Raw genomic sequence first — 22,662 nt, 5'->3', positions numbered from 1 at the left:
GGGACCTACGCAAGCCCTGAGGGGAGCCAGCCCAGCCCCCAGCATCCTGGGAGAAGGTTTCCCGGAGGAGACAGCAGGCAATTTGCATAATATTCTTTGCAAGTTAATATCAGCCTCTGATAATGATCTCGGCATCGCGTGGAGCGGCTGAGGCGGCTGTTACAACACTAAGTAATCATATTTTAAATTATGTTTCCCTTTATAGAAAGGTGTTGCAAAAACACACAGACACGAAATCTGTCTGTTGCAGCCCCGCTGCCAACCACCTGACCAGCTTTCGGTTACGCGGTTACGTTTGCAGCACTGCAGCCCGGGAGAACCAGCGGGGCAGCAGCCACAGGCTACCCCCAGGCCCCCACCCAGAGCCTCCCCCTGCCTGGGGACCCTCCCAGCTGGGGACCCCACCCAGATCTGAGCCAGGCTCTGGCCAGGGCCCAGGGCCTCAAAGTACCCACAGCCCACGTCTTCCTGAGGTCCCCACGGCCCTAGGAGGGAGAGAAGTGGGCTCCCCCTCCCCATAGCCAACCCCCCTTGCTGGAAACCTAGCACCCACAAAGGCCTGACTTCCAGGTGAAGGGTAGCGGGGTACAGATTTCAGAGAACTCAAGGCCCTTCAGGTTCTGCTCTGCCTGAGCCTCCATGTCACCCCCCCAACCCCGCCTGGTGGGGGGCTCCTGTTAGCCCCTCCCCCAGCACTGGGGGCCTCTCCCCAAGAAGGTGAACCCAGCCTCGGGGTGCCCTCCCTCCTCTGAGGCTCCCCCAACTCATGTACCTCTACACCAGTTGGCACATCCACAGTTGGGGGAGGCCCTGGGCGACCCTTGTCCCCATTCAGAACGGGGGACCCCAGCCCCAACAAAGTGAGTCATGTTCTTCTACCATCCCTCTTCATTTAGGAGCCACGGCCGACCACTCAACCTCTATTTTCTTAAAAGCTTTTTTTTTTCCTTTTTTATTAAAAAAAAATCCAATTATAGCACAAATCTCTCAGCAGGGGTCAGTGTGGAATAAGAATAGCCAAAGTTAATGGACATGACACAGGCAAGATTAATGCCTAAAGGGTTTCAAAAGTTGTGTGATGCGGATTTCATTAACATTTTAATTGTAATGTATCTTTTTAATCTTCTCTCACCCTAATGGCTTTATATCCAAAAAAAAAACCCAGAAAAAACTGCTGACAATAACAAAAAGTATCAATATACAAAATTTAACAAAGGCGCTTAGCTGTGCAATGGAAATGAAATTAAATGAGCAAATCTCTGTTAAAGCTGATTTTTTAACAGCACAAAAGTCAAGAATTCAGCAAAGATGGTAATTCCCCTTTCTTGGCACAGACACCAACTGGGTGGTAGAAGGGAGACAGGCACAGCCCCTGGGGCAGATGCCCAGGCCCTGGGTAGGGGCCCTGGCCAGAGGTGATACCTTAGGGGTCCCTGGGAGGAGAAAGATGCGGGACAACTTCCTTCTGCTCCGATCCAAAGGCGGGGCCAACACTGACTCCCTCAAAGACCGCCCCAGAAGAACCAAGGAAGGTCCACAGCTGCCCCCCGAGTCCAGGCAGTGCCCAGGAGTGAGGGGGTAACTCCTCCAGAAAACACCAGCCCACTGGAGGAGGCCCCAGGACAGTAGGGGTGGGGAGGGAGAATCTAAAGTGTCACTGTAATGAAGGGGGCACTAGCATTTTGTGGGGTGGGGGCTGGGTTGCTAGCAAGTCTCCTCTCAGCAGGCCCCCAGCTCCCAACGCCCTCCGTGAGGGACCCCAGGCAGCTCTGGCCAACAGCACAGCCCGGATTCCAGCCTCCAGCTTCCAACATCAGCTCCTGAAATGTACTCAAGCCTGACTATGGAGGGCTGGGGGGACTTTTATTTTCAATCAACAAGCATTTCTTGAGGCATGACTTTGCTGAGGTTGATGCTCTACCCCTTCACAGACTACCAGGGAGGCCACCCCCAGCCCAGGGCCAGGCTGCCCTCGGGGCCCCGGTGGCTGGGCTGGGGCTGGCCAGCCCTAGGCTTGGGAGACATCCCTGCAGCGTGGCTTGCTGTTCACCCCAGTGACTATATATGGGCACTTTCAGGCCCCTTTGTTCCCCGCCCCCAGCCCTGCCTGCTTCCCAGGCACAGGGGCAGGAGCTGGGCGGGCCCAGGAGCTCGCGGCCATCCATGGCCCTGTGCCCTCCTGGATGCCAGGGCCCCGCACTGGGGGAGGGGAGATTCCTTTAGAGAGACCCGGAGCCAGCCTCTCCTCCCCGTGGGTCCCTGCAAACAACGTCTGGAGAAAAGCCTGCCTCTCGTTCTCCCGGGAGACTCCATGGCGGCCTCCTCTTAAAGGGTAATGAGCCTCACATGGGATTCAGCGGCTTCACCGGCCTAACAGCCCCCAGGCCAGCCCCAGCCGGCGTGAAGGCGGAAAGGCCGGGCTGCCCACATTCAGCCTCCAGCTCCTTGGAGGAGGCAGAGGATGCTACTCTGTAGCAGGATGGCCTCAGGGAGGGCGGGTTCCTCACTCAAGGTCACACAGCCTGGGTTGGGCGTTCTCCCAGGAGACCTGAGCCCAGGGTTCTGGCTGCCAAGTGCTCCAATGAGGACCCAGGCCCAGCAAGCAGACACTGGGGATGTGGTGGGGCCCCAGGAGCCCTAGGTCAGGGTCCCAAACGCCCTCCCCTACTCCGACTAGCTCCCAGACTGATCCTCTGTGTGGACAGGGGTGAGTGCCAGTCCCGGAGTTCATGTCCCCGAATGACAAGCATCCAATACTTCCAGACAGATGCCTTCACACCCCTCCACTGCGCTCTGCTGAGACCCTATACAAGGGTGTGTGCTTCCAAAACCCAAACTGTAAACAGCAAACGCAGGAAAGCCACAGCTGAGGGAGCTGGGGCTCCCAGCAAATGGGCAGCTGCAGGTGACACAGTAAGGGAGCCCCAGCCAGCCAGGAAGCATATTTTACAAATGATCTCATCTCACCAAGAGCCAGGGCTGGTGACAGCAAGGATTTGCTAAAAAAAACAAACAAAAAACGAAAAAACAGAGGTCGCCAGGATCCCTGCCCTGTGAGAGGCGGGGGCAGGCGTGGAGCAGCAGCCCCTGGCCTGGGTAACCCCGCTCCCCGGCCCCCAGAGCCAAGGCCCAAACAACCTTCCAGTCACATCTCCTCGGTGACTCTGGACAGGCTGAAAGGGAAACGAGATCCACCTGGGGATTAGGGGGCGCCTCAGGGAGGCCGGCGTGGGGGCCACACACAGCTCTGAACTGGGGCCCAGTGGGGAGACAAGAGTAGACAAACACTGGCCAAGCTCCCCCACCCAAGGCCCGACTGCCCACCTCTGGCAGGACCAAGGGCGTGCCCAGAGAGGGTGCCAGGAAAGGAACAAAATGCTGGGGAGAGGGCACTTCGGGGAAGGCCCAGGACCCAGGGAGCTGGGTCTGCAGACACTCACCGTTGGGGAGCCTGACCGGAGATGGGGTGAGAGGCCCCAGTGAGCCAGCTCCACACAGGTTCCCAAGCCCCCCCATCAGCCCCCAGTCAGACCAGACCCAGTCAGACCTCACAAACTCCCGCACCTGCCCACACGCATCAGACGGCGGCTCAGGTCCAGCATCCAGACGGGCTAGCGCTACTTCTCCCCTGCCTTGGAGGACGCTCCACGGCCTCACGCCACGGGGGCTTTGCTTCTCCTTCGAGCCAGGCCTGGAAGCCCAGCCCCAGGTTTCCTCAGCCCAGGCGCGAAACGTCACCCTGAAGTGGAAGGTGGCCTACCTTGTCCTTAGAACCACAATGGGAGGCTGGTCAGCCTGGGCCACTGAGGCAGGGACATGTGCTACCAAGGTGAAGGTGGACTGGGCCGGAGGAGCAGCAGAGTCAGGGGGCCCCATAGTCAAGTTCCCAAATGTGTTCGTTACACTGGGGTCTGCAGAAGGCCTTGGTTCTCCGGAGAAACATGCTGGTGTATCCTGGGGTAAGAGGTGCCACCTGCTGCCCCCCCTGTGGACTCGGACCCTCATCCCACCGGCCACAGTCCAACTGGATCTCGGAACTCATTGTGTGACCCTGCAAAGGGGATGGAGTGACCCCAAGGGGCTGTGAGATGCAGAGAGGCAGCCTGGGGACAGTGTGTGGAGGTGGCCAGGACAGGGCTGGCTGAGGAAGGAACATGGGCTCTGCCCCACTGATGGTGGCCGGGGCCCCTGGGCACTTGGTGCCGTGTGCGTTCCAGGGACACAGGTCAGAGACACAGACCTCAGAGGAAGGGGCACCGGGTGGAACCCTGGGAACTCAACATCCCGGAACACCTTGGTTCCCCGTTCCATCCCTCAGGCCTGGGCAACCACACTGCCCACAAACCAGGAAAGCAGGACTCCGGAGGCAGAGGCCAAGAGGAGCGCAGGCCTGGAAGAACCGCTCAGCACCAAGATCGTCACTGTTGTTTCATGAAGAACGCAGCCTCGTGCTTTAATTGGAAAACACGGGGAGGATTGAAGAATTTTTTAAAAGTCACCACTAGCCCCCGGCCCAGGGCAGAGCAGCCCTGCGCACCCTTCCAGCAGCCGGTGGTAAAGAACAGAGCCTGTTGTCGCAGCCTGTAGCAGCCCAGCTCCCACTGCTCCCAGCATGAGAGCCTCCCGGGTGGCTCCTCCGCCGCAGCGGCCGCCTTCCCGCCAGGCCAGGGCCAGCACCATCGAGCCCTGGGTGTGACCACTGCGAAAGGATCCCTGGCCACTAAGAGGTGACAAGTGATATCTTGTTGCACTTTCTGTGCCCATTCCAAGTGGCTTTGCAGAAAGGACAGGGGGCCACCACCTTGGGTGGCACCTCCTTTTATTTCCTCCCCTTGGACTCTGGCCCAGCTACCACTCAACGGTGACCCCAGGGGAAAATGCCAAAAGGCCTCTTGAAGGGAGGGGCTGGGAAAGGCCCCACAGAGGACCAGAGGGGTGCTCCAACGGTGGCCGGGAGAAGAAGGGGTGGGTGGCTGAGAGGTGGCGGGTAGGGGGGGTGCTGCCTGAATCTTGACCTAACTCTAGGCGCCCCTGCTGGGGGTGCTACAGGCTTAAACACCCTGCAGAACGGTGAGCTAAGTGTCCCACTGGAGAACAGGAGGGAAGGAGGTCAGGAGCCTGCCAGACGAAAAGAGGAGTGGGTGAGAAGAAGGGGCGACCTGGAAGGACACGGACTCTGGCAGGAGAGGGCGGCCGCGCTGGCGGGCGGGAACACCAAGGTGCACGCGCTCCCGGAGGCAGCTCCACGGGATGGGAGTCTGGGCTGCCTTGGGCACCCCCGGGTCAGCACCCCCGCCACACACAGAAAGGAACGCGCAGCAGAGAACACAGCTCAGGGCACCCAGGGACCCAGGGAGACGGGCCCACCAGCACGTGGGTGAAACACCTCCAATCCGGAGGCCCCGCGCGGGGGTTGGGGGAGGGAGTGGAACGGCCTGGGAGGCCAACTCCAGGGACCGGGCCTCACGGCCTTCAGACCCACAGGTTTAAACGGCTCCACGACGAGAGTCCAAGACCAAACTTCCCCCAGAGCCTGGCAGAAGGGCTGGGAGGTGACCTCTGACCTCCGACCCCACACGATCCCAGCAAGAGAAGCAGGAAACTCCGTCGGAAGGCCTCGGTCCGCCCTGGCCGTGCAGGGTGCGCGGCCGGCCCCGGGCTCCGCTGAGTTTCTTAGAGAAGGGGCTGCGGCCCCCCGACCTCAGGTCCGCAGAAGCACAAAAGCTGGCAAGAGGCGGCGCCCCCTCCCCCTGCGGCCGGACCCCAGTTTCTCCCCAGGCTGGGGCCCGCGTGGGGGAGGAGCGGGAGGCGGTGACGACCCACGAACGGGCCCACCTGGACCGGGAGGGCGAGGCGCGGGCCCGGCTGGGCCAGGCAGCTGCGCAGATGCGCCGGGAGGGGTGGGTCCCTCCGCCCTGGCCCCGGGCCAGTCCTGCCCAGGCTTCCCCGCCCGGAGGGCTGGATCGGCCAGTCGGGTCCCTGGGGAGGCCGCGTGGGTCCCCAGAAATCCAGGGAAACGCAGCAGGCGGCAGGGAGCGCCCCGGGACGCCCGGAGCCGGGGTCTCCCCGAACGCGCGGCGCGGCGTCCCGGCCCGGGGTCGCGGGCGCCTCCGCCGGGACCCCCCCGGCCCCCCTCTGCGGGCTCCCGAGGCCGGTTCCCGCGCGCACGCCCGGGCCGGGGGTGGAACTCGGCCGCACCCGCCCCGCGCGGCCGGCACTGCGGCAGGGGGCCCGCGCCAAGTTGGGCGGCCGCGGAGTTTGCGGGAAGTGCGGGCCCGGCCCGCGGGACGACCCCGCCCGGCGGCGTAACCCGGGGGCGGCCAAGCGCGCCAAGTTGGCGGTACCTGCGGGCGCCCGGCCCGGTCCGGCCTGGGCAGCTGCGGCGCGCCGCCCGCGGCAGGAAGTGCTCGGCGTCCCGGCGCTCCGGCTCCCATGGACTTTCTCCGACCTCGCCCAGCACCGGCGGCCGCACCGCGGCGGGGGCGGGGCGGCGGCGGGGGAGGTGCCCGCGGGCCGTTAAAGGGACAGCGCGCCGGCCGCGCGCGCGCGCATTGGCAGCCAGGTGGGCGCCCGGGGTCGGGGCTGGGGTCCGGGGGCCGGGAGGGTCCCGAGTGGGGGCTGGCGGGGCGTGGGGAACCCCGAGCGCGGGGGAGGGAAGGCGGCAGCTCCTCGCCCCTCGCGCGTCCTCCTTCCGGAGCTGCCGGCGGTAGACCCTGCGCGGGACACCCGGCAGGAGCCGGACGCCGCGGCGCAGAGGACGGGGCTCGGCGGACGGGCCGGGAAAGGACCTGGAGCACCGCCCTCCGCCTCCCCGGGCCCCAGCCTCGGCCGGACTCGCTAAGCCCGGGAGAGCCCCCGGGCCCCCCTACGCCACCCCCGGCGCGCGCCCTGCCCGCGGCGGCCGCGTCCGCACGGTGCAGCCTCCGGGATCCGGGCGGGGGAAGTGCGCGCATCCGCAGCCGCCCTGGACGCTCAGGCGGGCCGTGGAAGACACGGGTGCGGAAGCGCCCTTGGGCGAACCTCTGCGGGGCTCCGGCGCCCGTCCCTGCGGCCCGGGAACTGCAAGCTGCCTGGACTGGGCCTGGTGCTGCCTTCAGGCCTGGTATGATCCGGGCGCACTGGCGCGTTGACAGTCATTCCGGCACCGGCCACGCAGCTCTCCATCTGCCCAAGGCCACGCTCCTGAGGACAGAGGTGCAGTTTTAAAACAAGGGCACGGAAATAAAGCCGGCTACACACCCGAAAGGACCCAGAGACCCCTCCTCAGCTGCCTCCTAACCTGGGGCCTGAGGTCAGGACAGGCTGCAGTGGTCCTCAGAGGCTGAGCCAGCCTCACTCCCGTAGCACGCTCACGGGTCCTTGCAGGAGAATGGAGTGATACCACCTCCGTGGTCCCGAGTGAAGGCGCTGGGAGAAGGGATGAGAAGGAGATGGCCACCAGCGTCCCAGAGAACGCCTTTGGGGCTCTGGGGATCAGAAACCTGGGGCTACAGCCCTCCTGGCACAGTCAGCCAAGGTCATGCCCTGGACAAATCATCAGAAGCTTGGCCAGGTTCTTGTCACTCCGACCTCAAGCTAGGCCTCTGATCTTGGCCACAGACTGGCCCTTGAACCTAACTTTAGGTTCTACTCAGCTCTGCGTCCAGAACACACACACACACACACACACACACACACACACACACACACAGCTCACTCCCTGGCTTGCCTTCTATGGGGGTGAGTATGGAACCCCGCAGGGACTCTGGGCTCTCCCCACAGAGTCTCACCTAGACCTAAATGCAGTCCGAGGTCCCACACCCCAACCCCCCTCCGCCACCACCACTGCCACTTCCAAACCCGCCCTGCAGTCTACTATGGGAAGGAGGCATGACTCTACAGGCTGGAGATACTTGGCCACACGTGGCTTGGTGTGTGGGCTTGTGGTCCTGGCCCACGAGGGGCAGAGTGAGAGGGACAGGTGGAAAGACAGCAGCTGTGCAGTGGTGTCACCTGCTTAGCACAGGTGAAGGCAGAAGACCCTGGGCACCAAGTGGGGGAGGAGGGTTCCGAGCACCTCTCACACCCAGGGCATGAGCTCAGCAGCCTCAGGGTTCCCGTGGTTCCTAAGCCTGACTTGACAATCTCTGCAGGATCTCCTAGTGAGCACATCTACCCCAAGCCCCTGAGAATCGTGAATCCCAGAGACAGATGCCTGGAGCTGCTTCCAGCCCTGGGGCAGGCCTCAAGGGGCTACCCACTAGGACCTCTGGCCCTCCAGGGATGGGACTGATTGTTTTAATCACTTTTATTTTCTAAATATTGAAGACATTCTTCTTTAGTGAGGGATATTTGGAGAGCATTGAAAAGTGTTTAGAAGATAGCGGATACCCAGAAATCAATTCCCCAATTTCTGTGTGTCTATACGTATGTATACCAACATATATTTGCACCGTTTAAAGCAAACCCTGCATCCCTGCTGAATTCCAGGCCCATGCTACTGAGTATGTATGCCTTACCGCATTTAATGTTCACAACAGTACCATGAGGTGAGCTCTCAGTTTATTCCTTTTTTTTTTTTTTTTTTTTTTTTGAGACAGAGTCTCACACTGTTGCCCAGGCTGGGGTGCAGAGGCGCGATCTCAGCTCACTGCAACCTCCACCTCCCAGGTTCAAGCGATTCTCCTGCCTCAGCCTCCAAAGTAGCTGGGATTACAGGCATGCGCCACCACACCCAGCTAATTTTTGTATTTTTAGTAGAGACGGGGTTTCACCATGTTGGCCAGGCTGGTCTTGAACTCCTGACCTCAGGCAATCCACCTGCCTCGACCTCCCAAGGTGCTGGGATTACAGGCGTGAGCCACCGCGCCCAGCCTTATTCCTGTTTTACAGCGTAGCCTGGGGCTCACTCAGGGGTCCCCAGCAGGGCCTGGGCTGAGTGGGGCTCACCCCGGGTGCATCCTCCACATCTCCTCCCTACGTTTGATCTTGTTGGTTCCTGGCTGGTACGAGGGCCTGGTGGCCACAGTCTCAACTGAACATAGCAGCACCGCTATGGGTCTGCAGCCCAGGGAGGGCCTGTCCGGGACCCGGGCCTGAGTTCTGACGGCCTTGTTGTTTGATTTTTCCCCTTCCATCCAGAAAGCACTGGGCAGGGGGTAAGGGGAGGTCACAAGCCACATCCGCCGACACTGCAGAGCCCCTGGGGGCACTCAGCCATACACAGAGGACCAACCTGTTGGCCTGGACACCTGCGTGTCCTCCCCTGGATGGCAGAAGCCTTTGGTGGCTCTCCAGATGCTGCTGCCATTGTGCGGGTGGTGACACCCCACTCCAGTCTCACGCCAGATCCAGTCTGTGCCCATCCTAACAGCTCTGTGTGAAAGTCATGTCAGAGCCACCCTCCTGGTCCGAAACTGCCCTGTTCTCCAGTGATTGCCACAGCCCCCTTCCCCACCCCGGTCTCTAGCCTCCCCTCCAGCCCTGCCCCAGCCTGTCACCACACAGCAGCACAGGGCTGCTTCTAAACCTGTTGGATTACCCCCACCCGCTCAGAACCCCCAAGAGCTCCCCAGTGTGCTTCTTGCTCAGAGCACAAGCCCGGGTGATTGGGTGACCAGGACCCAGCTCCCCACCCCCGCCTCATACCCCACCCCACCCACGCCCCACATTCTTCCCCACCCCACGTTCCACCCCCGTGGTACCCTTGCGCATGCCAGTGCCTGCTCGGCTGTAGCCAGGCTGGCTTCTGCTGCACCTTCTGCCCCAGGGCCCTTGCACCCGCTGTTCTCACTGCCTGAACCTTCTGCCCCTGTGTCTCCAAGGCTTGCTCTGTCACTTTCTTTGAGTCTCCACCCCAATATCCCTGGCTTACGAAGCCTTCCCTGACCCTTCCTTATGAAAGAGCCACATGACCATCGGCAACGGGCACCCGGACCCCATCCTGACGCTGGTCCGCCCTTGGCTTCCATCGGCACAGTCTCCCACTTTGTCCACTGTCTCATCACTGGCTCAGTGTGGTGCCTGGCACAGAGCAGGTGCCCTGAGGACTCTCAGAATTGGAGCCTAGGCTCCATCTGTCTCCACCCTGTTTCCTGCGGCTGCTGGGGGATGCTGTGCCCCCTCCCCCACACCTGCCCGAGTTCTGGCGCCTCTTCCGGGTCCTCAGAGCGTCCAGGGAGCTCGGTCAGCAGAAAGGGAAGTAGCAGGCGGGGGGGCCTCAGGTGCCTCCCTGGTGCTGCTGCTCGGGTCAGCCCTTGGCCAGGGCTGTTGGGCTAAGAAGACCCCAGGAGGACCTGGAGCCTCTCACCAGCCGAGCACAGGCTCTCTCGGCTTTGCTTCCGGGACAGCTGCCCAGAGCCAGAGTGCGCCCCTGCACCCCTGCGGCAGGAGGACAGCCAGAGGGCTTCTCTGCCCACTCTCTCGCTTGCATCTCACCTGTCAACACAGAAGAGAGGTGCAGAACAGCCTTTGGTGAGACGGCCAGTGGTGCCGCTGTCTCGGGAGGAAGCCGCTTTCATTGTCTGAAGAGCAGTTCACGGGGGGCAAGAGAAACCATCTGATTTCAGTCCGGTCCTCTGCCTTCCTGGGGCAGGGCTTGCCTGTGGGGGAGGACTTTCCTGTTCACTGGGAGCCTCCGTGGTCCCCCACAGACACCCCAGTCCCAACAGTGGGGTTGGAGAAGACGTGGCCAGGCCCCTGGCTTGTAGCTTATGTGCAGCAGATGATAAACGCCCCGTGAAGACACATGCGCTCAGTGAGACAGCCGGAGAAGGCTGCTCCTACTCGACGGATGGGCTGAGAAGGAAACGAGGGAGTGGGGGGACCCTCAGGGGTCGGGGGGTGACAGGAAGCCGGGCCTGCCAGGGCCTGCACCCTCACCTCCACCCAAGGGGGCCCTGTCCTGTGAAGCTGCCCCAACGCCTGGCCTCAGAGGGCTTGTGGTCCAGCAGGCAGCACAGGGAAGATGTGGCAGAGTTGATGAAAAGCGGTGGTGTGTGTGCGGGTGGCGGGGTGGGGGGGGGGGGCGGGTGCGTGGGGCGCCGGGGGGCTGATTGTGCCGGGCGGCGGGTAGGGGATGTGCGGGGCGGCGGGGGGGATGTGCGGGGCGGCGGGGGGGATGTGCGGGGCGGCGGGAGGGGGGTGTGCGGGGCGGCGGGGGTTGTGTACGGGGGGAGGGGGGTGCGGGTTGGCGGGGGTTGTGTACAGGGCGCCGGGGGTGGGGGCTGCGGGGCGGCGGGGGCCGGCCCAGGGCCATGGCCTCCGGACCAGAAAGACAGGGACTGACTTGGGGTGGGCTCTTTCCTTCTTTTTTTTTTTTTTTTTGCCTTTTTTTCTAAATCGAGGTGAGATTCACCTAACTGACAGCAACCACTATCAACCGAACAACTCCGTGGCATTTAGCACATTCCCGGGGCTGTGCGTCGGCTGCGCCCAGCTCCCAAGCAGCCTTCATCCCCGCGCCGTCTCCCCTGCTTCCCAGTGCTCAGTATTTTACCGGCAGCGCCGCCTCCATGCCCTGCGCGAGGTCCCCTTTTTGTTTTCTGAGTGCTCGTTCCTTTCTTCCATCATAATACGTGGTTACATATCAGTGTATTGATTTCGCTCCCATCCACCCTAGAGAGAGGCTCCAGGAAAGCCCTGGCTGCTCCCACAGCCCCCTTGTCAGGGCCCCGCTCTGTGCCAGCCTGAGGGGGCCGAGAGTGGAGCGGCTGAGCCGGCCCTTGCAACTGGGGGCTAAGCTGGGCCTACCAGCCTCACCCTGGGCCCTGGATGCAGCCCCCATACTTGTAGTAGAAGCCAGGCCCTGTGTTTCTGCAGTTGGGGTTTTAGCTGGTACCTCCAGCGTGGGGTTCAAATTGAGCCCATTGCCCCCTTTTTTTTTACTAAAACATTCCCAGTCCTGTAGCCCCCAGGCTGCTCCGGGGACAGCCTCCTCCCACTGTAGGAAGTCAGCCCAGGAGCCCAGGGTGGTGCCTGCTGAGTTCTGGAGGAGAGTGAGGGGCCAGGGGCCCCCAGAGCCCAGGGTACGAGGGCTGTGCACAGCAGAGTGGCCCAGGACACTGGACAGGGCCTCACCCACCTGTCCACCCAGGGACCGAGGCCACACTCCAGTCAAAGCCCCACTCAGAACATCAGGCCTTGGCAGGCCCCCGGGGGGTCCACCTTGAACACCACCCCCTCGGGGTCCTGAGGCAGCTCCAGGGAAACCACCTCCGCTCTGGTTCTGGAGCCAGCTCCTAGGAGATGTGCAGTTTGCAAGACCAAGCCCAGCTGGCCCCGCCCCCACCACCGGCTGCACTGGGTGCGGTTCCGCCCATCTGCAGGACAATGGGAGATGCAGGCAGGTGTTTGTGACTCTGCAAGGCCCTGCATCTCCCGCAGAGCTGGCCCGGGCCCTGGTCACTCCCCTACTGCCATTTCTTTCTTTAGGACGGTTATTCTAGTGAATGGGTTCAAAGCCTGGGCCGGACCACCCTGGGCCCTCCACCCCTTGGGGGGTCCCCATCCTGTCTACGATCCTGCTGGGCAAAGGGCACTTCTATGGGCCTCAGATGCCAAGGACACTTGCCATCCTGGCAGCTTTTTCAGGTGTCCTTGCTATGACCACCACAAAGCCCAGCGTGCTGATCCCAGCAGCTCCCGCCTCTGCCTGCTGGGCTGACCCTTTGAGGCCTGTGTCCACACCAGGCACTGGGCTGCGTGGAGGGGACAGGGCTAGCTCCAGGAGGCCAGAAGGACCCATCTTGCCCTGTAGTGAAACTGTCCCTCTGTGCTCAGAGATGTCCCTCCCAGCCTGAGCTGCTGATCTCGCCCACTCCTCAGCCTTGGTCCCCCCACCCACGCTGTCCCTTGCGGCACACTGGGCTCTCCCTGAGCTGCTGACACAGGGCCCTTGCACCCACTGACAGACACAGGGCCCTTGCACCCACTGACAGACACAGGGCCCTTGCACCCACTGACAGACACAGGGCCCTTGCACCCACTGACAGACACAGGACCTTTGCACCCACTGACAGACACAGGACCTTTGCACCCGCAGCTCCTCTGCCACGACCCCTTCTCCCTGCAGCGGCAGGTGAGCTCCGGCTCATCCCCAGGGCCCAACTCAGGACTTCAGGAAAGCTGTCTCTGAGCTCCGGTGGCTCTCCCAGCACCAGGCTCCCTGCTCAGGGCCCTTGATGCAGCTGAATTTACATCCCCCCGTACCCCAGACGAGGAGGCACCATTTGCTGGAGGAGCCAGGAACCCGGTAGACACAGCAGAGGCCTCTGTGGGTTCCCTGAAGGGCCAGATTTGGGGTCCAGCTGGCCCAGAGGGAAAGTGGCCAGCAGGGCGGCAGGTGAGGCCCTCCATCCCTCTGGGCTACGTGGGCCGGCCAGCACCCCTGACTCCCAGGAGTGACAGGAAGGCATTTGGCCCCCTTGAGAACAAAGTCACAGGCCCCTGCTCATCTGGGGCTTCTGTTCTAGTAGCAGGGGTGGCAGGCTGGTTAAAAAAGAAATCCAGGTCTGCCATGGAGGAGGCAGGAGGCGGCGAAGGAAGAGCCTGGGCCAGGACTCTGCCTCATTGGAGCTGGCAGCTGGAGGGGAGCCTCCTGAGGTCTGGCTGCCGGGGAGAGGGCTCTATGAGACCTGCTGGGTTCCCTCCCTGGGGTCCAGCAAGGGTGGGCCTGGTGGTGCAGGGGCTGTGAAGGTGGAACCAGGAGGAATGAGGAGGGCTGGGAGAGAAGGAGAGGTGGGGAGCGTTCGGACTGAGGCCGGGCAGGTGGACCCGTGAAGGCCACGCCGTGTCCTGGGATAGGGAAGATCGGGACGAATGGGCCGATGTGGCCACCCAAGTAGGGACAGGCAGTTGCTGCTGGATTCTCAAGTGTCCAGGGAGTGAGGGCCAGACTGGGCTGGGGTCAATGATGCAGGGATGGTCTCTATGGCTGGACAAGGTCACTAGGGGCTGGAGGTCACTCGGAGTAACCATTGCTCCAAATCCGCCCCCAGTTCCTGGTCCAGTCTTTTTTTTTGAGACGGAGTCTCGCTCTGTCACCCAGGCTGGAGTGCAGTGACGCGATCTCGACTCACTGCAAGCTCCGCCTTAGCCTCCCGAGTAGCTGGGACCACAGGCGCCCACCACCACGCCCGGCTAATTTTTTTTTTTTTCATTTTTAGTAGAGACGGGGTTTCACCATTCACAGGATGGTCTCGATCTCCTGATCTTGTGATCCACCCACCTTGGCCTCCCAAAGTGCTGGGATTACAGGCTGAGCCACCGTGCTCAGCCATTTTTTTGTATTTTTAGTAGAGATGGGGTTTCACCGTGTTAGCCAGGATGGTCTCGATCTCCTGACCTCATGATCCGCCTGCCTCGGCCTCCCAAAGTCCTGGGATTATAGGCATGAGCCACCGCGCCCAGCCCTGGTCCTGTCTTAATCTCTTGCATCTGGCCACAGCTGCCTCGCCCTCCTCCACCTTCTTCTAGTGGCTCTGGAGCCTCGCTGCTCTCCTGGGCTTTCGTGCCTCCTGGATGCTCTGCCCACCCTCTGTCCCTCAAGATCCCCAGGGCAGAGCAGCTGCCTCTAAGAGAGGTGGAGCCCTTGGAATCACAAGGTCCCGGGGCCAGACCTGCTGAATCCGAATCTCAGGCAACCAGTGTGCACGCTGGAGTCCACGATGGAATCTGGGGGGCAGCCCCTGAGCCCAGCCCATCCTCTGCTCCAAGCTGCAGGTCCTGGGACCTGCTGGTGCCTGTGGAGCTGGCTCAGCATCTGGCCCTGGGAGGAAAGGGAGGCTCTTGGTCATCCGAAGGTGCCATGGTTTGAGGGTGAATGAGGGAGAAGAGCATCCCAGGGCGGCAGAGGTGGCAGGAAGGTCCCCACCATGAGAAGAGGAACATGGCACGTGGCGCCCCTCCGGGCCAGGGGTGCAGACGGTGCAGCACGGGTGCCAGCACAGCCCTTTCCTCCAGGTGCCCACAGTCAGGCCACACTCCGCCTGTCCACCCTGGCGCACCCCAGTGGGATGAATGCCGCCCCCACACCCCGTGCATAGGGGCCTCCGGGGTGGGGAGGAAGCCCCGAGGTGTCCACGCTGCACCCCTGGCCTCCTGCCAGCCAGCTTCATGGCCATGTGTCTGCCGGGGTTCAGGGAGCTCGGAAGGGCTGGAGGGGAGGCCAAGGTCCTAGGAATGCATCCCAGAGCAATCCGGAGCATCTTGCAAAGGAGCTGGTGCCTCGGTGCAGTGGAGGGATGGGGAAGCGGGGCGTCGCCAGGGACTTGGGCTTCAATTCCCTAGTAACAACGTAGGGCCAGGAAGCCACCCTGCTGAGCGCCTGCCCGGACGCTGGGCTCGGGGCACTGCCCTGCTGCTGCTAGAGCAGCCCCTGAGCCCCCAGCAAGTGCAGCCGAACACTGCCCGTTTCTGTGACCTTCGTGCCGGATGCCCAGGAATGTGGTCTCAGGACAGAGTGAGCACTGGTGTCCCACCCCACCCTGCAGCTCGCCCCCCTCCACCCTTGCAGTCTGCCCATGCAAGCCCAGGGCTTCTTCAGGTACAGGGCGCTCACCTGGCTCCGGGCAGGGCGTGCCAGCAGGTGTGCAGGTGCACAGCCATCTGGAGGTGGCTGCTCCGTGACAGAACAGCCCCTGCTTTAGTGTCCATGGGGGAGGGTGTTTTCCGGTACTTCTTACATACAAAACTGAAGGACGGAACAGGCAGCTAAAGATCACATAAACCACCTCACTTCCAAAAACCCTGGGCAGAGCACGTTTGCTTTTATGATGCTAATTCACCTTACCAGGACCAGGGCAGGAATGTCTGTGTGTTTCAAGTCCTGCTAATCTGCTCAAGCACTACTCTGTAATTGAAGCATTCATTTGCTTCAGAGATTCCTAAATTCCTCCAAGAAAGCAGCATCTGGGTGGGCCTGCAGCTCTGCCCCACTGAGACAGTCTCACTTTCCTCAGTTTCTCCGGCCCGCGTCTGTTGTCATCTGGTAGACCCTGCTCCACTGGAGGCTAAGCCAGGGACTGGTACAGTGGATCTGGCCGATGGTGCCAGCACACCTGCACTGCGGGGGTCAAAGGGGACCCTGGCAGCTCAGATGCTGGGTGCATGGTGGGGTGGGTGGGGAGTGCTCACTGGCTTACAGACCAACCCGGCAGGCAGGCCCAGTGTGCTCCTGAGGGCAGAGCCAGGGTCCCCAAACCACTGGCCTGCCTTGTTTTGCTTTTCCCCTCTTCTCTGTGGTCCTGTGGTTAAAGTGAGGACCGGGTGTCCTCATCTCGCAGCTGGAAGTTGCTGAAGGCTGGTCTGGAGATAGAGACCTGCTCATCTGGTCCCACACTGAAAGCCCCACATGGAAAGCCCCCGTCTCTGGGCAGCCTCTGCTTCCCTGGGACCATCTTCTCCAGCGGACAGCAAGAGCCAAGGGGTATGGCAGAGCTGAGCAGCCAAGGGGGCCGCAGCCCTGTCCCCAGGAGGAAGCACCATTGCAGATGCTGACCCGAAAGCAAGAGTGTTGTGACCCAGGCCCAGGAAGGTTGGGGTCAGACCCCGCTGTCCAGGCCCTGCACGGCCTTAGGCTGGGCCAGTTGGTCCAGGGAGAGCAGAGAGCAGGGATGGAGCTGGGGGGAGCTGCCTGCACAGTTGGATGTGGCTCCTTCCCTGCCAGTTCTCAGCCTTGCTCTGGCCTGCCACAGCGGTGCCCACAGAGTCTTGGCGGAAAGAACAGAACATCCCACGGCTCTGAGCCAGGTCCCTGGAAGGATGGTGACCTGGGGCATCTGCTGTGCCCTGGGCCAGCTGGCATGGGCACGGAGCGGGCTGCATCATCCCCTGGGGAGGAGGTCGGCTCCCGCAGGGCCTGGGACATCTGTGGGCGCCTTGTCAGGCGAGTTTGGGTCTCTTTCGCAGAAGAAAACTGGGTGAGTATTTTGGTTCTTGTCAGCGGTTGCAGAGCCCGTGCCTCCCTCTGCTCCTGAATTAGGGCAGTGCCGTTTTGGGTTGCGTATGCCCTCCCTCGGTTTAAATTGGATGCTCTAATCGTCTTCCTCTTTTGTCCTAAATTTCCCTCTAATGTTTTATGCAGCTGTAAAGCAGCTGCTGCCTCCTGCTCCAGAGAAGCCTGAGGGTCGGGCGACTGCAGTGACTCACCTCCTCCCGGGAGGCACTGCAGAGCCCCTTGGCCAAGTCAGGCTCAGGGGACAGCCACTGTCCTTTGCAGGATACGTGTGAGAGCTGGGCTTGGGAAAGCCTTCGGCAGCAGATAGAGGCTTCCAGGTAGGACAGACAGAAGGACTTTAAGGGGTCAGGTCCCAAACAGCAGGGCTGCCTTTCCGGGGTGTCTTGTTGGGGGGCAGGGGGTAGTTGGCTTTTTTGTTTGTTTTTGAGACGGAGTCTTGCTCTGTCCCCTGGGCTGGAATGCAGTGGCGAGATCTCGGCTCACTGCAACCTACACCTCCCAGATTCAAGCGATTCTCCTGCCTCAGCCTCCCAAGTAGCTGGGATTACAGGCGCCTGCCACCACGCCCAGCTAATTTTTGTATTTTTAGTAGACTCGGGGTTTCCCCATGTTGGCCAGGCTGGTCTCGAACTCTTGACCTCAGGTGATCCGCCCGCCTCGGCCTCCCAAAGTGCTGGGATTACAGGTGTGAGCCACCGTGCCTGGCCTGGGGGTGGGGTTAGTTGTAAGTTGGTGAGAGGCAAGCACAGCTCTCGAGGGACATTGGAAGACATACTTCCGGGGGCCTCAGCTGGCCCTTGGCACAGTCATTCAGCAAGTGTGAAGGCCTGCTCTGCACCCGGCCCCAGGAACCTGTGGGGCAGCAACCTGTTCTTTCGTTTGCTCGTGTTAGGCTCAGAGCTCCCAGAGAGGGTCTAGCATCCTTCTACAGACCGACCCCTGGAGACACCCCCCACCAGGATACATCCTTGAGAATAAGCCCCAGGAAAGGGTCTGGGCCATAGATGGCCTTGCTGCCCTGGCCCAAGGTCATCAGATCTGCCTCAGGCAGGGCCTGCAGCCAGCCCCTGGCACCTTCCCTTGAGGAGAGGTCTGCCCAGTCTCGGTGGAAGGAACAGGGCACCAGCCTCCAGTGCTGCTTCTGCGATCCCATGGCCCCGACCCAGGCCCTAACCTAGGCCCTGGTAAGATGGTGACCCAGGGAATCTGGAGCTCCTGGCCCACTGCAGCAGCCGCGCCAGAGGTGACATCGTGAGCCCCGCCCCCCACCCCGAGTCCAGCCCCAGCCGTGGTTCCTTCTCCCTGAACTTCCCACCTGGGGACAGAATGCAGGCCTAGGGCTTTCCCTGGGGGTGACCTGGGAACAGCTAGTCCAGTGCCTCACCCTACTGCAGGCTGTAGGCCCAGCCTCCCTGGGTTCCCGCCCCCTTATCTCACAGGAAGAGCTGGGCCCGGAGAGGGGCAGATGGCTGCACAGCCCCACGAGGGGCCGGGGAGCTGCACCTCTTCCTGCCAATCAACCCAGCAACTGGTGACCCCAAGTGCGGCGACCACAAAGGGAGTGCTTGCCCGTCTTGAAAGCAGACTTTTTCTCGGCAGGAACACGGGACTCACCTGCCAGTGGCTACCCAGGCAGGGGCTTCCCTGTTCCTCAAGGGGCCGGAGTCCCTCCATTCTTTGGGGGAACATCTGAGGGAGCACGGGAAGGAGCCGTGGATGTGGAGGGTGGCAGGGCCAGGACGTGAGACACAACAGCAGAAAACACTCGGGCACACAAATGCCACACACCCACACGCACATACGTGCACACATACATGTACCAGGCACGCACCCCAGCTAGGTGGAGGAGGGTGGGGTTCAAAGCAGGCTGCACTGAGCACAGGTGGTGGCTGAGCTACGGCTGGCCCAGCTCCAGGCTGTGGGGAGAAGGGAGATGGCAGCATTCTTTCAGACACTTTTATCCACTATGGGAGCAGGAAGACAGCCAGGGTTATCACAGCACAATTTGAAAAACATACAAATAATTCATGTCAGCATGATGTCATGGTGTTGTCAATAATGAATCCACACTTAAAACCCAGATTGATAGCTTCAAAGGGCAGCCCCCACCCCTGGACAGGTAGGCAGGGCGCAGAGCCAGCCCCTCTTGGTTCTGAGAAGGAAACTCGGAAGCAGTTCAGGTCAGAGGAGCCCAGGAACGACCCTCGCTGGGAGGAAATGGGTGCAGCGCGGCCCAGCACAGTGAGCAGGGCCAAGGGTCTAGCAGCACTCGAGTTTTGCCTAAAGGCAAGGGAGAGGGTGCTGGCCTGCGTGCGCCCACTGGGAAGAACTGGAAAGGGAGAGGGTGCTGGCCTGCGTGCGCCCGCTGGGAAGAACTGGAAAGGGAGAGGGTGCTGGCCTGCGTGCGCCCGCTGGGAAGAACTGGAAAGGGAGAGGGTGCTGGCCTGCGTGCGCCCGCTGGGAAGAACTGGAAATCCACGTGCTCCCGTTCCGCGAATCCCTTCACCAGGGCGTCGGACAGTGGCGTGGGAAGAAACCTCTCCTGCCATGAGAGCTGGGGGCAGGCCCAAGGTGCTAGGGGCTCCCGGGAGGACTGGCCGTGGCCACCCAGCATCCCTGTGCCTGGCCTGGGCCTCGGTGGCCAGTCCTTGGCTGCAGACCCCAGTGAGGACAGGGACGTCACCGCCCACTGCCCAGCGTCTGAGGCAGCAGGTGCCCCCGCTAAACTTGATACAAACTTCTCTGGGTCTCTCCAGAAAGAGCCCCGCCCCAGCCTCTGGGCTCCCAGGATGAGGGCAGTCACTAAGTGGTGATGTCATGTCAGCCATCGGCCTCTTCTGCCTGTGGCCATACAACAGGCCCAGGCCTGTCCCATCCTGAGGGAGGCAGATCCTGGCTGGAGCTGGCGGAGACTTATACGGCCACACCCTGCCAAGGTGTGCCCGCTGGGATCTGGGCCCAGCCCGTCACGGCCCCTCTCCCTGTGCCATCCGCCAGCCCAGGCTTGATTGATCTCCATATGAATATTCGTACAGCATTCTGCAGGGACCGTCATTAATATTCTGAGGAAGCGGCACGAATGCCCATCCCCACGTCGTGAGCCATGGTCACCATGTTGCTGACACGATGGTGGCTATGGATTTTTTGGATGCAATTGTCAGGCCTCCAGGCTCGGGAGGGTGGAGGCAGCACCTCCATCTCCAGGCCCCACCCACACCCGTCCTCTGACCACGGACCTCCCAGACACCCCACCTGCCCCCTGGCCTTTGCCTACCACCGTGTCCCTACCTGACCCAATCTTGACCAACTGCCCCTCTTCCTCACCGATCCTGCCCCTGCTTCTCCTGCTCAGTCCTGACCCCTCTCCCCTCCTTGCCCTGCATTTACCCCACACCCACAGCCCTCACAGGACGGGGACACCGAGGTCCTCGCATAAATTAACCAAGCCCCTTTACAAAGCCCACTTCCCAAACGGAGCTGGCACCCTCCTTCCCTGGGCCCTGGGGCTGGGTCAGAGCCTACCAGCTCCCCAGGCCTGCCCCATGCCCTCTGCTAGAGGCAAACCCAAGCGCATGGGCGCGGTGAAGCTGGCAGGAGGGGCCCTGGGGACTGTGGCTCACCCCTGCCAGGCCCTCCTGCTGCCCTGAGAGCCCCTTGGCCCCGGCTGTCCCCATTGGTCGGGCGGGACTCTGGGGCCCTGCCCCACCTGCCCCTTGCAGTCTCCACCCAGGTCAGGATGGCAGGTGGCCCCAGCAGGGCTGGCCTGAGATGGAGGAATGCGGCTCTGACTTGGGCTATGGGGAGACTCTGGATGTGGCAGTGGATCCGCTGATGGGGCTTCGGATGTGACTGTTTCCTGGGGGGGCTGACGGTAGCCCAGGAGCACCAAGACCCAGCTCTGCCTTCCACCTCCCACGGGGCCTCTCCTTTGCAGGAGGCCATACAAGGACTGCACGGAAGGGGAGCGGCCCCGCAGGGAGGGGGCGCCTGGCAGCCCGCCCGCCGCAGCAGCCTGCCACCCCGCCCCCATGCACAGTGCGGGCCACACACCTCGCGCCACAGCAGCCCTGCCAGAGCCCGTGTGACACAGCTGCCGGCATGCCCGGGCACGCTGCCCAGCTGGGCTGGGGGAGGGGCGCCAGGCCAGGAGCCGCTGAATCAGCTGCACCCGGACGGCCCCGCCTGGGCAAGGATGCTGGTGCGGCGGGGCGCTCTCTCTTTTGGGAACTGTCAGGAGGCGCGCCAGGCGGTGGTGGGGGGTGGGGGTGTTTCTGGACTGCGGTCTCTGCAGCCTGCTGCATGAGAAGTGCGGCTCACCGGGGCTGGGTGCAGGGCAGCCCCCGCCTCCGAGGGAATGAGTGGAGGCCTGCAGGGAGGGCCTGGGCAGAGACGGGCCCGGGCAGAGACGGGCCCTTTCCAAAGGAGACCCATAAGGAAGAAGAGAAACGCACTGGCCTCTGCAGATCGAAGCACGTTTGTCTCCCCCAGAAAATGCTGAATCAGCACTCACAGCACTGCCAGGGCCGGCGCCCTCCTCTGATTGCACGCTGGAGGGGACAGGCCCTTCCAAGGTCACAGAGCATCAATATCACCATCGACACCGAGGCATCGGTGCGGGGGGGGCGTGCTCTGGTCCAGAGTGGGGGCCGTGCCTGGCCCTGCCATCCTTTCCGCTGGGGGCTGTGTCTGGAGCTCGGCACCTTCCCCCTCAGCCCCTGCTGTCCTGTCCTGCCCCCTGGGGAGGGGCGGGAGGTGGAGGACATTCCTGTGTGTGTGCATTTGGGGTGGTTTTGCCTGTGGAGGCTGCACAGGGGGGCTCTGCCAGGGCAGCCTTCCGAGGCCACCTGGTCCACCCTGCACTGGGGACAGGACAGCACGTGGCCCATCTTGACAGAGCATCTTAGATCTTGAAATCCCCAGCACCACCCCCTTCCAGCCATCGCCTGCCCTCTGCTGGCTCCTCGGCTTGGATTCCACTTTTCAGCAACAGAGACCCCCGGTCTGGTGCCCAAGCTGGTGTCCCCACGTGGTGGACGACGGGGAAAGGGGGGCTCTGGGAGGCACTCGGCACAATCCCCCTGGGCCAGGCACAGACTGAAAATCAGACCCCACTAAGTCAACAGCCCCGGGCTGGCTTTGGTGGCTTCCTCCACACCCTATGCCTGGCTGTGACTTCCTGACTCAGCACTGTTCAGCCTGAGATGGAGCCGCCCCCCACCTCCAGGCCTCCCTCCCACCCGTCTCTACCCAGGGGCTGCCCTCCCCAGAGCCCCCCGACTCCTCCCTCCCCGGCCTGCCCAGCTCCCCCTCAGCTTCGCCCCTGCCTTGGGCTGGAGACCTTCTCTGTGGTCCAGACTCAGGGATTGGTCCAGGGCCACCCACCCTCCCCCATCCTCCAGGCTGAACACTGAGCTCTGGTGCCAGGCTCCTTACTCCCAAACCCATGACTCTCAAGCCCACTGCTGTCACTGGGGGCCTCTCATCCAGCCAGTGCCAGGCAGCTCTGATTCCAGAAACTTCCCAGCACGATCCTGACCTCCAGGCTGGGCTGCAGCTACCTCCACTTCCCACCGTCCCCAGGAGCAGCCAGCAGCCCTCCCTGCCCACACCTGTCCTTCCCAGCTCACTCAGGTCCGGCTGCCACCCAGAGTCCCTGGGGCCACTTCCTTCCTTCACAGGCAACCGAGGCCACTTGCAGCGGGAGGGGAGCCACCGTATGGACCAGC

The 22,662-nt window shown here is 62.3% G+C and overlaps 2 protein-coding genes across 3 annotated transcripts in view; both read right to left on the bottom strand.

Annotated features, from left to right (window-relative positions):
* The window catches only part of NACC2 (NACC family member 2), an 85,421-nt gene extending 78,937 nt beyond the window's left edge, over positions 1 to 6,484 (bottom strand). For both annotated transcript variants that reach the window (XM_055270397.2, XM_055270400.2), the window contains exon 1: positions 6,345 to 6,484. The gene's annotated coding sequence lies outside the window, so the exon portion shown is untranslated. The remainder of the gene's footprint in view (positions 1 to 6,344) is intronic.
* Positions 6,485 to 17,538: 11,054 nt separating this feature from the next.
* On the bottom strand, positions 17,539 to 19,893 carry LOC134736276 (uncharacterized). The gene has a single exon (XM_063636769.1). It carries the CDS (start codon positions 19,762 to 19,764, stop codon positions 18,967 to 18,969), a length of 798 nt encoding a protein of 265 aa, XP_063492839.1. The 5' UTR covers positions 19,765 to 19,893; the 3' UTR covers positions 17,539 to 18,966.
* Positions 19,894 to 22,662: the final 2,769 nt, after the last annotated feature.

Source organism: Symphalangus syndactylus, chromosome 3 (assembly GCF_028878055.3).
Source record: "Symphalangus syndactylus isolate Jambi chromosome 3, NHGRI_mSymSyn1-v2.1_pri, whole genome shotgun sequence".
Lineage (NCBI taxonomy): Eukaryota > Metazoa > Chordata > Mammalia > Primates > Hylobatidae > Symphalangus > Symphalangus syndactylus.
This window is presented reverse-complemented; position numbering and strand designations above follow the sequence as displayed.